The 14,981-nt window shown below is 41.0% G+C and overlaps 1 protein-coding gene across 1 annotated transcript in view; it reads right to left on the bottom strand.

The window, feature by feature from the left end:
* Positions 1 to 13,177, bottom strand: part of Gys2 (glycogen synthase 2 (liver)) — a 57,839-nt gene extending 44,662 nt beyond the window's left edge. Inside the window, exons 1-2 of the mRNA XM_005379062.2 lie at positions 12,790 to 13,177; positions 2,645 to 2,826 (exon numbers count right to left, since the gene is read on the bottom strand). Of these exons, the coding sequence (XP_005379119.1) occupies positions 2,645 to 2,826; positions 12,790 to 12,910 (303 nt within the window). The 5' untranslated portion in view covers positions 12,911 to 13,177. The remainder of the gene's footprint in view (positions 1 to 2,644; positions 2,827 to 12,789) is intronic.
* Positions 13,178 to 14,981: the final 1,804 nt, after the last annotated feature.

Below are 14,981 nucleotides of genomic sequence, written 5' to 3' on the forward strand. Positions count from 1 at the left end.
TCCTTCCCTCCTTCCCTCCTTCCCTCCTTCCCTCCTTCCCTTCCTTTCTTCCCTCCCTCTCTTCTTTTCTTTCTTTCTTCCTTTCTTTCACTTCCAGTTCCTGGAACCCTCCATTTTGTCATACTTTATTACCTCTTTTCTGGTTTTGCTGTCTTTCCTATGCATTTCAGACACCACATTCCAACAGTTCAACCATTAATTCAGTCACTCTCACAATGTCTTCCAAATTTGCCCCCCTTTTCCTGTGACATGAATGCTGAAGTGCAATAATATTGGATCCCCATTTATCCAATTCCTTATACTTTCACTTAGGCTGCTGATTACTGCATGAGAAAGTCACAACCAAGTGTATTTGTGTTACTAAGAAGTCCTGACTGCACTATAGAGATGTGCAGACATTCTTTTGTATATTCCTTGAATACATTTCTGGAAATGTCATCATAGCTTGTGTCTGGAGGTCCTCCCAAAGCCTTACATGGTCACAGATGGGGCTTGGACTTTTCATAGGTGGCTGGATCTATAACATGTGGTGCTGGAATTCAGGCTGCATGATTACTAAATTAGTCCATTGATTGGTTTGGCGTAGTTCTGGGTGTGGATAATGGGAAGGCCTGCCCTGGGTGTGAGTGCTATCTGTTCTAAGGGCAGGTAGCCCGGATAGAATATAAGGGACAGAAAGAGGGTTGCTGTTTCCACTGCTTGTTGCTTGCTGCTTGCTACTTCACTGCCTTCTGCCTGCCATAAACTTTTTCTCCTCTGCAACTCCTCTCCGCCATGCCACCCTGCCTTGGAGCCAGCCAATTATGAACTGAGACCTCTGCAAACTGTGAGCTATAATAAACTTTTCCTTCTTTAGCTTTGGTATCAGGTATTTTTGTCTCTGCAACAGGAACAATAACTAAGACATTCTTCAAGTTCTCTTCTTTCAACGTTTGCCTCCCAACGTGGCTTTTAACTCTTACTTCAGGCAGATCATCAAAAACAACAGTAAGCCCATCTGAATTCTTCCTCAGCTATTTGTATTCATCCTTTATCTCCTGTTTTGGTGGAAGGGTGGAAGAGTGATTGTTTTAATACTGCTTTGGATCTTGTTCTCAACACTGATTCATTGCTTAACCTCAGCAATCCTCTCTAACTTCTTCCTCTTCATAAAACTACACTTTAAGCCAAGCATGGAAGCACACACCCGCAATCCTAGCATTCTGGGAAGTGGAGGTGAGTTTGAGCCCAGCCTGGACACTTAGTCATTTAGTGAGACACGGTCTTAAAATAAATTTTAAAAAATAATAAAAGAGAGTGGAGGTACAGTTCAGTGCAAAGGTTCTCATTTCAGTTCCTAGTCTACAGCGATACCACCCTGAATGCGCCTGATCTCATCTTGTCTAATTTCAGTTCCTAGTACCAAAACAAACCAAATCATACAAATAATAAAACTGTACTTTACAATGCTCCCAGGAACACCACCTTTGGCATGCCTAGTTGACGCTGGCTCAGATCTTTTTTGACTAAATCCTTCTTTCCTACTTGAAACTCTCTCCTCTCTTGACTTGTCATCATTATTCCTGCTGTAGACAGGACAAATTACCAGAAACCTGGTGCTTAAGCAACGTAAGTTTATTATCTCATAGTTAGAGAGGTCCGTAATCCAGCATGGGTCTTGAAGGCTAAGACTGATGCATTGACAGAGCTGAGTTCCATCTGTACTTCCTGAGGGAGGAATCTGCTGTCTTGACATTTCCTGCTCGTAGTGACCACCTGCGTGCCTTATGGCCCCTTTTCTGTCTTCAAAGTCCAGCTGTCTAACCTCTGCTTTCACTGTCACATGCCCTCTTAGATGCTAATTCTATTGCTTTCCTCCTATGAGGACCCTGTTCTTATACTGACCCTACTTAGATGCTTCAGAATCATGACCCACCTCAGCACCTTTAGCTTAATCATAGCTATAAGGCTCCTTTTGCTACATAAAGTAATACATTCATAGAGTCTAAGAATTCGGATTTAGAGCCAGGCATGGTGGCACACACCTGTAATCCCAGCACTCCAGGAGACTGAGGCATGAGGCCTGAAAGGTCGAGCCCAGCTTGGGCAATGTAGTGACTTAGTGAGATCCTATCTCAAAATAAAAAAAAAAATTTTAAAGGGATGGAGATTAGTTCAGTGTGCAGGCTCTGAGTTCAATCCCTAACACAACCCCTTCAAAAAAAAAAAAAAAAAAAAAGAATTAGGATTTAGACATCTTCCATTCTATCACTAATTTGTTTCTATTTACCAACTTCTTGCTGCTTTTAAAATATGTAACATGTTGATATTCTCCAGAGTTTGGCTCAAAACTTTCCTCCTTTGTCTATAAACGTTTACTGAATAATTTTAGAAACCCTTCTGACTTCATCTACAATTCAGATACAAATGTGTTCCTTAAAGACGTCCCTACCCTTGACCGTCCGCTGAGCTCCAAGCCCATCATCCTGTTAGTTCCCCTAGGTTTACACAAAGGGTATTAAACTTGATCCCATGAAAACTGAATTCGTTGTCTGTCTCCATCCTGCTTTCTTCCCGAAGCAGGTGAACGGTCTTCTCTCGGGAGAGCCCATATCATTTTTCCCCTAAGAGTTTACTTCGAGTCACCCCACTCAGCATCCTGTACCTGGCAGCCGTGCTTATTCATAGCGTCCATGGCTTGTCGGACAGCTTCGTTCGCGGGTTCACACTGCTCCACCTGAGTCTTCATATTATGCTCAAAATAAGGCCCTATCAGAAAGTAGTTTTCACCCCACTCGTCCGCTGTCGTCTTAGCCTTTGTCTGAATCACAGTACAAATGCCTCCAACTGTTAAAAGAAAATAAAAAACAAAGAACAAAGGCTCTTTTATCACTCAGGTAGGTAGTCCACGGGAAGGGATGGAAATGAGTTCTCACTTTTTCCAAGTTAACATTTAGGATTGCAAGCGCAAGGGTTTATTTTGCTTTCTAAAGGAAGAGGGCTGTCCTTTTTTCCTTTGAGAGGTGGGCTCGTTGGCAACGCATTCGGTACCCCTCCTGTCCCTCAGGAGCTATCCTAGTCCCTGTTGCACATTCCTTTCGTCCAGTAAATTTTCCTACTCTTAAAAAAGAAGAGAGCTGGACTAGGGCGCATGATCGCCAACACTACAGAAGAAAGAGGGAAGGAGGAGGAGAAGGGAAAGGAGAGGGGGAGGGGACGGAAGAGGAGGGGGGCAGAGGAGAGAAGGAAGAGGAAAAGGGAAAGGGAGGGGAGGATAGACAAGAACAGCGTTAACACGTTGTCAAGTACAGCACACTAGGAAATGGTTTTTTGGATCATTTCCGTGCCTCTGTTAAAGCCCCTGCTGCGCGCACTGAGAGCGGCTCCTAGCCCCAGCGCCAGCAGGTACAACACCGTAAGGAAGCATGCAGACAGGTGGAGTGAAGACGTGTCAAAGTAAAGACAGTAGCCGTTGTCATGCCGCAGGGCCTGGGCGGGGGTCATCTCTCTCCTGCTCTACAGGCCGTATGTCCAGGTCACAGCTTGCAGCTAGGAACAAATCTACTAAGCTAGACAGATTTTTCTTTTTCTCTTTTCTTTTTTTCCTTTCCCCTCCCTTCTCTTCCCTCCTTTCCCTTCCATTCCTTCCTTCCCCAGTCTTTCTCTCTTTTCTTAATTTTTAAAAATTCTTTTGAAGTATTGGGGATTGAACTCAGGGAGCACTGAGTTATGCTCCCAGGCTACTATTTTATTTTATTTTATTTTATTTCATTTCATTTCATTTTATGACAGGGTCTTGCTAAGCTGCCTAGGCTGGCCTCGAATTTGTGCCCCTCTTGTCTTAACCTCACAAGTAGCTGGGACTACAAGTGTGCATGGCCACCACTGCACCCGGCGAGAGCTGCTCCCTTTCTAAGGCATGCAGCAAGGTACTTTTTTGATAAGGAGAGAGAGGTAAACCAGGTGTGGTGGTGCACATCTGTAATCCCAGCACTTGGGAGGCTGAGGCAGGAGGATCCTTGTCAGTTTGAGACCAGCCTGGGCTACAAAGTGAGCTCAAGGCCAGCCTGAACCGCATAGCGAGACCCTGTCTCAAAAAGACAAAGAAACAAAACAAAACAAAGGAGAGAGAGGTAACAGATCTCCAGGAAAGATGCTTGGCCCCGCCCCCGGGTCAATTCAATGATGCAGATGCAAATTTTCATCCTTGTGTGTACCTCTCTCTTCTTCACGTCACTATTTATTTACTCCCTCTGGCGTTGCTGCTACCGGTATTAAAATATGAAGCTAGAGAAAATGTATATTTTTAGGTCTAGCACGTCTACACTTAGAAAACTGTCCTGGGAGGAGATAAGAGGACTGCCAAGACGTGCAGAGGGGTATCCATTAAAATGTTATCATCATGAAAACTTGGGGGAAAAACCCTTAGATGGAATTAGTTAACTCACTTATCTGGTCTATGGTTCTATTAGTTCATCTGTGAAATGGGTGGTAAACTAGGACTGAGAGGGAAAGACAAGCAGCAGCCGCAGTCTTCCGCATCAGATCTCACAGGAGTAGGAATGGAGCTTAGTGGTACAGTGCTTGCCAAGTGTGCACCCAGCCCTGGGTTTGATCGCAAGCAGCACGTCAGACACACACACACACACACACACACACACGCACACACATAAACACACACACACACACACATTACCTCATGGAAAAAGGAACATTTGAGCAAGTAAAATATCACCTAAAAGAATGAGTAGAAAGGGTTAAAGAATTAGGGAAATAAAGAAGCAAATTGATTTCTTGGGGAATGACTTTCTAGGCACAAGTAGTAGGTAAAGAAAGCCAAGGTTCTCAGTCAGGAGGGTGCCGGGGGGAGTAGCTGGCATTCGCAGGGACTGGTTTGCTATTCAGTTATGGGCAAGTGGGTGACATAAGAAGCCCTGTGTTAGCTAGGCACTGTGGGTGCAGCTCTCATCCTAGTACTCTGGGAGACTAAGGTGGGAGAAGAACAACCGAGCCTGGGCAATTCAGCGACTTGGCAAGATCCTGTCTTGAAATAAGAAATTAGAAAAGGGCTGGGGATGTGCAAAGACCCTAGGTTCACTGCACAAAAAGGAGAACAGAAAAGAAAGGAAACAAATCTCTAAAATTCTGTATGATGTCTTGGAGCTAAGAAGATCCTAGAACTTATCTTCAACTCAGTCTCAAAAAGCAACTTTATTACTTGCATATTGAAAATTTTTTTTTGCATTTTTCACTACTATTTTTCAAAAGGTATTCCAACTCATCTGGATCCAGGTTTTGATAGTCACCGTATTGCTTACATTTCTTATTTCAGTAGCTTAGACTTTAAATCATAAATCTTACCAGTAGCTAAAACTGATGGTGAAATTTTCATCTGTGAATCTTTCCTGAGCCACTCAAAATATAGCTTTTGGAAAACTGCCTTAAGAGAAAGTAGGGCAAAATAGCAAATGTTGACGCTGTTATGTGATACTAACAGGATTCACCAATTTATAAAAGAGAAGAACTAATGTAACTTCAAAGTGGAAATAATACAGGCAAACATTTTTATATGAGCTTATATAAACTAATTGTCTTTAAGAACTTAATTTTTAAAGAAAAAGTTTTTGTCTTTACTAAAAATAAATTTAAACTCTCACTTAGCTGGGTGTGGTGGCACACGCCTGTAATGCCAGCACTTGGGAGGCTGAGGCAGAAGGATTTTTGCAAGTTCGAGACCAGCCTGCACTACATAGTGAGCTCAAGGCCAGCCTGAACTGCATAGCGAAACCCTATCTCAAAAAGACAAAAAAAAAAGGAAACAAAAAACCTCTCACTTAAACTGTCTAATAAGAAATACACTTTCAATCACAGGTCAGATGGCAGGTAAAAAACCTCTCACTTAAACTGTCTAATAAGAAATACACTTTCAATCACAGGTCAGATGGCAGGTAACAAGGGCAGTGCAGAACACAGGAATAAGATGTGCAAAACTTGAAAGTAGCAGCTTCTTGCTTGGACCACAATAGATGTGATTCGCTTAACCATTCAACAATGAATCTAAGTCTTTGTAAATTTTTGTTTGTTTGTTTGTTTGTTTTTGTTTTTTTTCCGGTACCGGGAATCAAACTCATGACCTTGTGCTTGCCAGGCAGGCTCTGTGCCGCTGAGCTAAATCCCCAGCAGTCTTTGTAAATTGATGTTGGCATCAACTCTATGTATTTCTCCCAATTCTGGAAAGATTTCTGAACCACTGACATTCATTATTAAGGAAAATTACTTTAGGGAAATAGTTTTCAAGAACTTTTCTTCAAAGTGTGAGAGGTATATCTTAGCGACATATCTAAATATACATAAGATTTATTCAAAACCACCACTCATAAAAAAGCAAACATTTAAAATTATTTATCTTCTTCTATACACTCAATTCTTTCATCTTATCGAGAGAATGTTACAGAGTTGTGACAGTACACATGTATTAAGTGCCTTACTTATATTTTTATTTTGTGTATGTGTGTGTCTTTTTGAGACAGGGTCTCACTATGCAGTTCACGCTGGCCTTGAGCTCACTTTGCTGCCCAGGCTGGTCTTGAATTCACAAAGTTCCTCCTGCCTCAGCCTCCCAAATGCTGGAATTACAGGCGTGCACCACCATGCCTGGCCTCTATATTTTTATTCTTCAAAACTCTTATTTGCAATTGTATATGTTAACCAGAGTCTTTTGAACAGCCTTGTTTATTAGGTTATGGGTTTCAAGTTCAAATGGACTTGGATGAGTGCAAACACATTTTTGTTTGTGGGAGAAAGAGAAAAAAAGAGAAATCTGTTCCTTTTTTTTTTTTTGGTTTTTTTCCGGTACCGGGAACCGAACTCACGACCTTGCGCTTGCCAGGCAGGCGCTTTGCCGCTGAGCTAAATCCCCAGCCCTCTGTTCCTTTTTTTTTCCCTGTTGCAAATCAAACTAAGGGCCTCATGCATACTAGACAAGTACTCTACCACTGAGTAATGCCTCCGGCCCCTGAAATTCTTTATAAATATTGTATTAGTCTATGCTTGTGACACATTCTAAATGCATTTATCGTGGGGAATTAGTACATACACATATGGAATCTGATCCTGTTTACTTCCCCTTCCCCGCCACTCTCTTCCATCCATCCCCAGGCCCTTTCTGACCTCCGTGAAGTCTATCTCCCCATTTCCTACCATCTCCCTTTATTTTTCTCTTCAAACTATTTATACTTTGGGTTTCTCATGTAAGAGAAACCATGGGACAGTTAGTTAACCTTGAGCATGTGATTTATTTCCTTAGCATTATGAATGCAAGACACATCGATTTTCCTACAAATGACTCAACTTTAGCCTTCATTATAGTAGTTCAGTAGTACTGTATTGTGTATAAATACCCCATTTTTCTTTATCCGTCCACCTATTGAGGGACATACGGCTGCTTCCAAGATTTAGCTATTATGAGTTCTGCTGCTATAAACGGGTATACATGTATCACTGTAATATGATGTCATTAACTCTTTCAGGAAGAGATCCAGAAGAAATATCTACAGTTGAGTCCAGTGAATTTATATGTTTAGTCTTTTGAGGAATCTCCATACTAATTTCCAAGTAGTTGTATGAGTTTACACTCCGACTAACAGTGTAAAAGTGTCTCTTTCCCCCTACAGCCTAGCTAGCTTTTTTTTTCTTTTGAGTTCTTGATGACAGCCATTCTTGATGGAGTAAGATGGAATCTTAGTTTTGTTTTGATGCATTTCTCTAATAGTTAAATTTTCTGAATATTTTTTCACATACCAACTGGCCATTAGTACTTCTTTTGAGAAGTGTCTATTAAAATGAAAAGATAAACATAGTTCATCTGCTATCTCTTTTTCTACCTGAGTCTATCAGCTTTAATATAGATATTTCCAAAACTGCCATATAGTGTATTGATAAACGCTATGGCTATGCTTTCCCAGTGTATCAAGAATACAAACATGACATTTAAAAAATGAAAGTCTATCACTACTGGTTGAGCCCTGACTGTAGATACATCTTTGTCTCTCAGATGCCTCTCTCTGAAGTTTCCCTGCAAAGGGTCCTCTCACCACCTGCTTCACACGCTCAGCGCCAGCTTGTCCTTTTTTTGTCCTCTCCACATGTATTTGTTATGTACTTTTCTTCTGTTTTTACTCTGTTTATTTACCACTTTTGTTTACTGACCCAAATTTCTTTCTCAGAACTGCTAGCTAGTATGCCAGGTGTGCTGGCACACACCTGTATCCCAGCACTCAGGAGGCTGAGGCAGGAGGATCACTGCATGTTTGTCGCCAGCCTAGGCTACAAAGTGAGCTGAAGGCCAGCCTGAACTGCATAGCGAGACCCTGTCTCAAAAAGACACACACACACTCACACAAAAAGAAGTGCTAGCTAGAGTATAAGTACAATGGCAGAGATAAAGTCATTCTTATTTCAGATTTGGAGTACAAACCCAAAAGATTCACCAACATGTATTTTTAATATGAAAATAAACACGGTTTTCTAAAACGCTGAATTATTGTTGTACAGCAGTATAGGCCATTGAGTTTGGACTTCACCTTCACTTTCAAACAAGTACTTTGTATTTTATTGATCTGCATTTTCCCCGAAACAAGATGGGGGCGGTTCTTTAGTGTAAGAACAAAGTAGCAGGCCTTTCCTAAACAACGAAAGATGAGCTACTGTGGTGCATATATGTCAATGAGGTAGTTAAAACCCTAGTTTTCATCTAGAAATAGTGTTGGTGTTACTAAAAAAATCACTATTCTAAAACAGGATAGAATGGACACTGTTTAAAATAAGGGTCAAAAACAAAATAAAATAGGATAAAATAAAAAAGGGTCACTAGCTCTTCCTTTCTCTTTCTCTTATCCTGTACATGAGAATATATTTATAATATGTGTTTACTTATATAAAATGGGGGAAATCTTTACTATTTTTAAAGTACTAGAGTCACAGATCTGGGGAGGCATTTGTTTCAAAATGTGTGATGCTTCCGTCCCCAGGAGCAGAAATAGCAATTATGCAGGTAGGATCTCATCCCCGAGCTAGGCTTCTCCAGATTGGAAAGTGATTACGTGCTCCCTGTGACAATGGATGACAAATATTTGTGTTCCCAGCGCTGTTCTGGTCTGTGGTTCAAATCAGAGCAGCCCATGAAGAACAGGAGAGGAAGGGGATGGAAAAAAGCAATTCAGATATGTGATGCACGTGTCCCGACTCCTCATGAGGAATGTAAACTTTACGTACTCCAAACATGCATCGATAAGCAAATAAAAAATAAAAACAAAGCAACTGCTGTCTCAGCAGTGGGAGGTGATACACTGAGCCAAGCCACACTGCTGATACCTACAATGGTCGCTCCAAATATTTTATACAAGAGTGCTTGTGCCTGGCAACGTGGACGAAAAGGAAGGGGGAGATTAGTATCTGTCCTGGACTTGTGTATGCGCTATGCACAGCTTTTACATGGACTGAGTTTTTATACGATGTGGCTGAGGATATCATTGACCTAGCCATTGTATATCCACACCAGGCAAAGAAACCCAACTCCTTGGGGCTGGGGATTTAGCTCAGCAGCACAGTGCCTGCCTGGCAAGTGCGAGGTCGTGAGTTCAGTTTCCGGTACCGGAAACAAAAAAAGAAAGAAAAAGAAACCCAACCCCTAATTACTGGGTCATTCATGATTTAAGTAACTCTCACCAATACCTTTTATGTTTCTTTCTGCTCTGTGTTTAAAAATCAAAGCATGGAATCATCCTAAAAGTGAAACCTAAACCGGGCATGGTGGTGCACACCTATAATCCCCGCGCTCAGGAGGCTGAGGCAGGAGGATCATTGTGAGTTTGAGACCAACCTGGGCTACAAAGTGCGCTCAAGTCCAGCCTGTACTGCATAGCAAGACCCTGTCTCTAAAAAAAAAAAAAAAAAAAAAAAAGTGAAACCTAGTATGGCAATGGATTATACAATGTCCTTATTTTATGCCTAATTTATGAAAAATTAATGATAATAAGCTAGTATCTGTAGAGGGTTTATTAAATGTGAGGCACTATTGTCAGTTTACAACTGACATTTCTTTTAATTTTCGTAACATCACTATAGGTAGACATTACTACTTTTACTTCATGAAGGGAGAAACTGAGGCACAGAGAGGCTTTATGTTGGCTCCACCATCACACAAGTTATGGTGGAGTGGGGGCTCCAGCTTAGACAGTCTGACTCCAGAACACAGAGGGTATCAATAGCAAGGTCACAAGTGAATGCATGGAGCAACAAACTAATGCATTTTTGAAAGCAGTAAAAGGAGGCACGGAGGAGCATCATAAAGAGATAAAGGTCTTGTGGGGAGGTAGAATGGTGGTGGGAATGGTGGTGGTGGTGTGAGAGCCCATTTGTATCATACTATGAAGAAGAAACATTTGAAAACGATAGTTAAAGGAAATAGGTTGTGTGCGTGTTTTATAGCTGTGATTTTTTGCTTTTTTGTAATTGACACACAAAAACCATACACATTTATGGGTACCCTGTGATGTTTCAAGACATATATGCATAATGTTCAAATCAGATACCTTGCTATTGGTGCATAGAAATGGATAAGCATGTCCCCAGCTAACAGCACACTGAAAGGAAAAGTTGAATGCTTTCTAAGGTCTGGAGCAAGACAAGGCCCACTTCCACCACTTCTATTCAATATAGCACTGAGAACCGTAGCCAGAGCAATCAGACAATGGGAAGAAAGAAACAGCATCCAAATTGGAAAAGCGGAAATCAAATTATCACTGTTTGCAGATGACATGATCTTATCTGTAGAAAACACGATGACTCTGCCCAAAAACCCATTAAAATCAATAAATGAACTCAATATCGTCGCTGAGTACAAATTAACACACAAAAGCAGTAACATTTCTATGCAGAAGTGGTGAATCATCTGAAGAAGAAATCAATCTTATTTATGATAGCTACAAAAACTATACACAGTAATAAACCTAACCAAATTTAACCGAGTGAAAGATCTCTACAATAAAAACTACAAAATATTGAAGAAAGAAGTTGAAGAACACACACACACGATAAAAAGATATCCTATGTTCTTGGATTTGAAGGATCGGTAATGTTAAAATGTTTGCAATATCCATTGCAATCTACAGATTCAATACAATCCCATTAAAAAGTCAGTGGCATTCACTACAGATACAGAAAAAGACAACACTAAAGTTTATATGGAATCACAAAAGACACTGAATAGCCAGAGTGGTTTTGAGCAAAAAGAACAAGCGGTAGACATAGTCAAATATGCTACAACTCAAAATATGCTATTCAGGTATAATAATTAGAAAAGCATGGTATTTGCATGTTAGAACTAGACCAATAGAACAGAATAGACAGCCTAAGAATATGCTTGCACATCTATAGCCTGCTGACTTTTGACAAAGGTGCTAATACTCACTAGAGAAAAGACAGCTTGTTCAACAAATGGAGCTGGGTACATTTGATATCTATGTACAAAAGAATGAAGCTAGCATGGCTTGTGTCTAGATGTCCCCCCAAAGCCTCATGAAGTCAGAGGTGAAGCTTTTCATGGGTGGCTGGATCTAGAGTGGTGATGCTGGGGTCCGGGGTGTATGATTATTAACTTAATCCAATGACTGGTTTGGCATAGTTCTGGGTAGGATTAAGGTTGCCCCACCCTGGTTGTGAGCGCTATCCAGCCTAAGGGTAAGGATGTAATATAAGGGATAGAAAGAGGGTTACTGCTTGTAGCTTACTTGCTGCCTTCCTTTGCCCTTTTCTTGTCATGAACTTTTTCTCCTCTGTGATGCCACTCTCCCAGGCCACCCTGACATGAAGCCAGCCAGCTAGCATGAATGAAGTTATACCTTAAGAGGAAATTATTTTATTTTGACCAACTTGATTTCCCTTCACACTGTATAATTTTGACACACACAGCATTGAAAAAAATTACATTACACCTTTTTTTGTTTGTTTGTTTTTGGTTTTTGATTTGAGACAGGGTCTCGCTATGCAGTTCAGGCTGGCCTTGAGCTCACTTTGTAGCCCAGGCTGGTCTCAAACTCACAAGGATCCACCTGCCTCAGCCTCCCAAGTGCTGGGATTGCAAGTGTGAACCACCACACCTGGCATTAACATTACACCTTTTAAGCAGCTTCTAAATTAAAAACTTTAACTTCCAGTTAATCCTGATTACTAAATATTTCATGTACTCACAGAACGTAGTTACAGTTTCTATTTTTTTTTTTTTTTTTTTTTTTTGAGACAGGGTGTCACTATGCAGTCCAGGCTGGCCTTGAGCTCACTTTGTAGCCCAGGCTAGTCTTGAACTCACAACGATCCTCCTGCCTCAGCCTCCCGAGTGCTTGGATTACAGGTGTGTGCCACCATGCCCGGCTTAAAGTTACAGTTTCTAATTGGTCCTGATCAAATATAATTCTTCCTAAAGTAAAGTACTTAGTTATGAGTCTTTGAGAAAAATCATAAAACAACAAAAAAATAAATTTCTCATTCCTATGTTATTATAACATGGATTTAAAATTTTAACTTAACCTCACATTCTCAGGCAGTTACTCATATTTTCAGCTTTCTCCCTCTTAAACACATCCAATGGTCTTAAGTTTTCATTGCCTGTTCAAAAAGACAACATTCAACGTAACCTAAACATACAGGGTTCAGTTTGAACATTGGCCTCAATTGCTGGCAATTCATGGTCACTTGAGTCACCTGTAAAGTCCTAAATCTGCATGCTTTAGTAACCCAGGGAATGGAACAAACCTTTATTGGTCACCTCCCAAGAAATTTCAAAGAGCAGTAAATCCTCCACAGGAAGTTTGTCCGCGTCCCACTGAGGAAGCCCACTCAGGGACGTCACAGACAAGGATCGGCCTCGGAGCATTCTTCTTCAAGCCCGCTGACACCTTGTTGAATCTCTGCTTCAGTTTATTGGAATCCCAGGGGAGGTGAGCTGAGATGCAGAGGTTTAGAGCAGGCAGGTGTTGAGCTTTGTGAGCGTCTTATAGAAATTAACTGTGGAGAATGAAATCTCATGTGCCTCCAACAGAGCTCCCAGGGGAAGGTAAAATCACAGCGATTTCTGCAATCCTTCTGGTCAGGCCCCGTGAGGGCGATAGCTCTAGCTACTATCTGCCCCAACCCAGAGCAACCAGTGAAATCATCTGGTTCAGGAACTGGGCAGACAGCCCTGGGGTAGGCTGAGCATAACGCAAGGCCAGCCCTTTACCCCTGTCCTTTGACCAAATTCCCACCAGAGCTTATTTCATCATGTCCAGAGCAACCGAGTATTAGCAAGGCCACTTCTAAAGTTTCAGAGGACACTGGGTGGGTGTAGAATTGATTGAGAGGTTTCCCACCCTTCTTCTTTTGATGCCTCTTTTTGGAGCTTTATAAAAAGTACGCCCAATTGTTTCCTCTCAACTTGCAAACTGAATTTTCATGATAGGCATAGATCTTCATTCCCTTTCCTTAAGTAATTCAACAGGTTTTTTTTCCATATGAACAAGCATAACTCTCAGTGTGTCTCTGGGTATTGTTTGTAAAGAATGTAACTTTTTTTTCTTCTTTTGTCTCTTTGAGACAGGGTCTCACTATATAGTTCAGGCTGGCCTTGAGCTCACTTTGTAGCCCAGGCTGGTCTCAAACTCCCAACAATCCTCCTGCCTCAGCCTCCCAAGTGCTGGGATTACAGGCGTGCACCAGCACACTTGGCTAAAGATTGTAACTTTAACAGATCAGTGATGATCAGTCCATATTCTCATGGGGCAGTAAAAATTAATTTTAGTCACATTTGCAAATTTACCTCAAGTATTATCAAATTGATGTAGAATAATTCAGGAAAAGAATTTAAACAGGGGAACAAAGTTGCAAAGAATGTAAGTTCAGAAATATCACCAGGGTTACATTGCAAATAAATCCACATATTTGCTTTATTGTATCTGTATGTACATGTGTGCCAATGTCTTACACACATACAACCATATATTATTCCTAAAAGGAGTAAGCACATTCTGTTTTATTTTACAGATTCAGCCTATAGTCAATATTTTTACATTATACTCTACAACAGACAAATTGAAGCTCATACTAAATATAATTTAAGCTGGGTGCAGTGGCACAGGCATATATTTCTAATTACTTAGGAGGCTGAGGCAGGAAGGTTGTGAGTTTGAGGCTAGCTTGGGAAATCAGCAAGAACTTGTCTCAAAGTAAAAGGTATAAAAGGACTAAGGATTAGCATTTGCCTACCGCATGTGAGGCCCTGGGTTTGATTCCTAGTACTGTAGATTGTATAAGATTAAAGTAGATAACCAGTATTTAACTGGTTACTTGTCAATGCTACTTTAGAACTTTTTGTTAAATCTTTAGCCATTTTCTACGTAGTTGGTCTAACTGACTTAGGCTTGTTTTGACTCAAGATGAGTAAAACCATGTTTCGTGATGTGGTATTAATAAAAATATGTGAGCCAAATAGAGTAACGATTCAGTGACGTGTTTGAATCTTAGCTTTATCTGTAAGTGTAAGTTTAAGTGCGCAGTTTATTGTCTATTTGCTTGAGTTGTGAAAATGTTATAAGGCTAATCAAAAGAAGTAGTAAAATAGCAAAGCTATGAGGCCACATTGTCTGGGCGACAACCTCTTTTACATCATGCTGTGTTTGTGTTGACTTAACTTCCAAGGGTTCTGCAGATAAAGTGCCAGTAAAACCAAACAGAAGGATGTGTTAACGAGTGAGAAAGGGATGAGAAACGACAGCATCTCAAGCTCACGCTGCTTCACCTCAGCAACCTGGACGCTGCTCCTTCTGGGACTGAACAGAGCACCGCAGAGCTGATTCACACTATCGATTTAGGTCTCTAGTGCTTGGTCTGAAATCAAGTTCCGTCAGCCTCTTCTCCCCTGTGTAACCTTGAGTCAATGTTTTCCCTGACCTTTAGTTTGCCTATTAAAA

Source organism: Chinchilla lanigera, unplaced genomic scaffold (assembly GCF_000276665.1).
Source record: "Chinchilla lanigera isolate Chin_1 unplaced genomic scaffold, ChiLan1.0 scaffold00012, whole genome shotgun sequence".
Taxonomy (NCBI): Eukaryota; Metazoa; Chordata; class Mammalia; order Rodentia; family Chinchillidae; genus Chinchilla; species Chinchilla lanigera.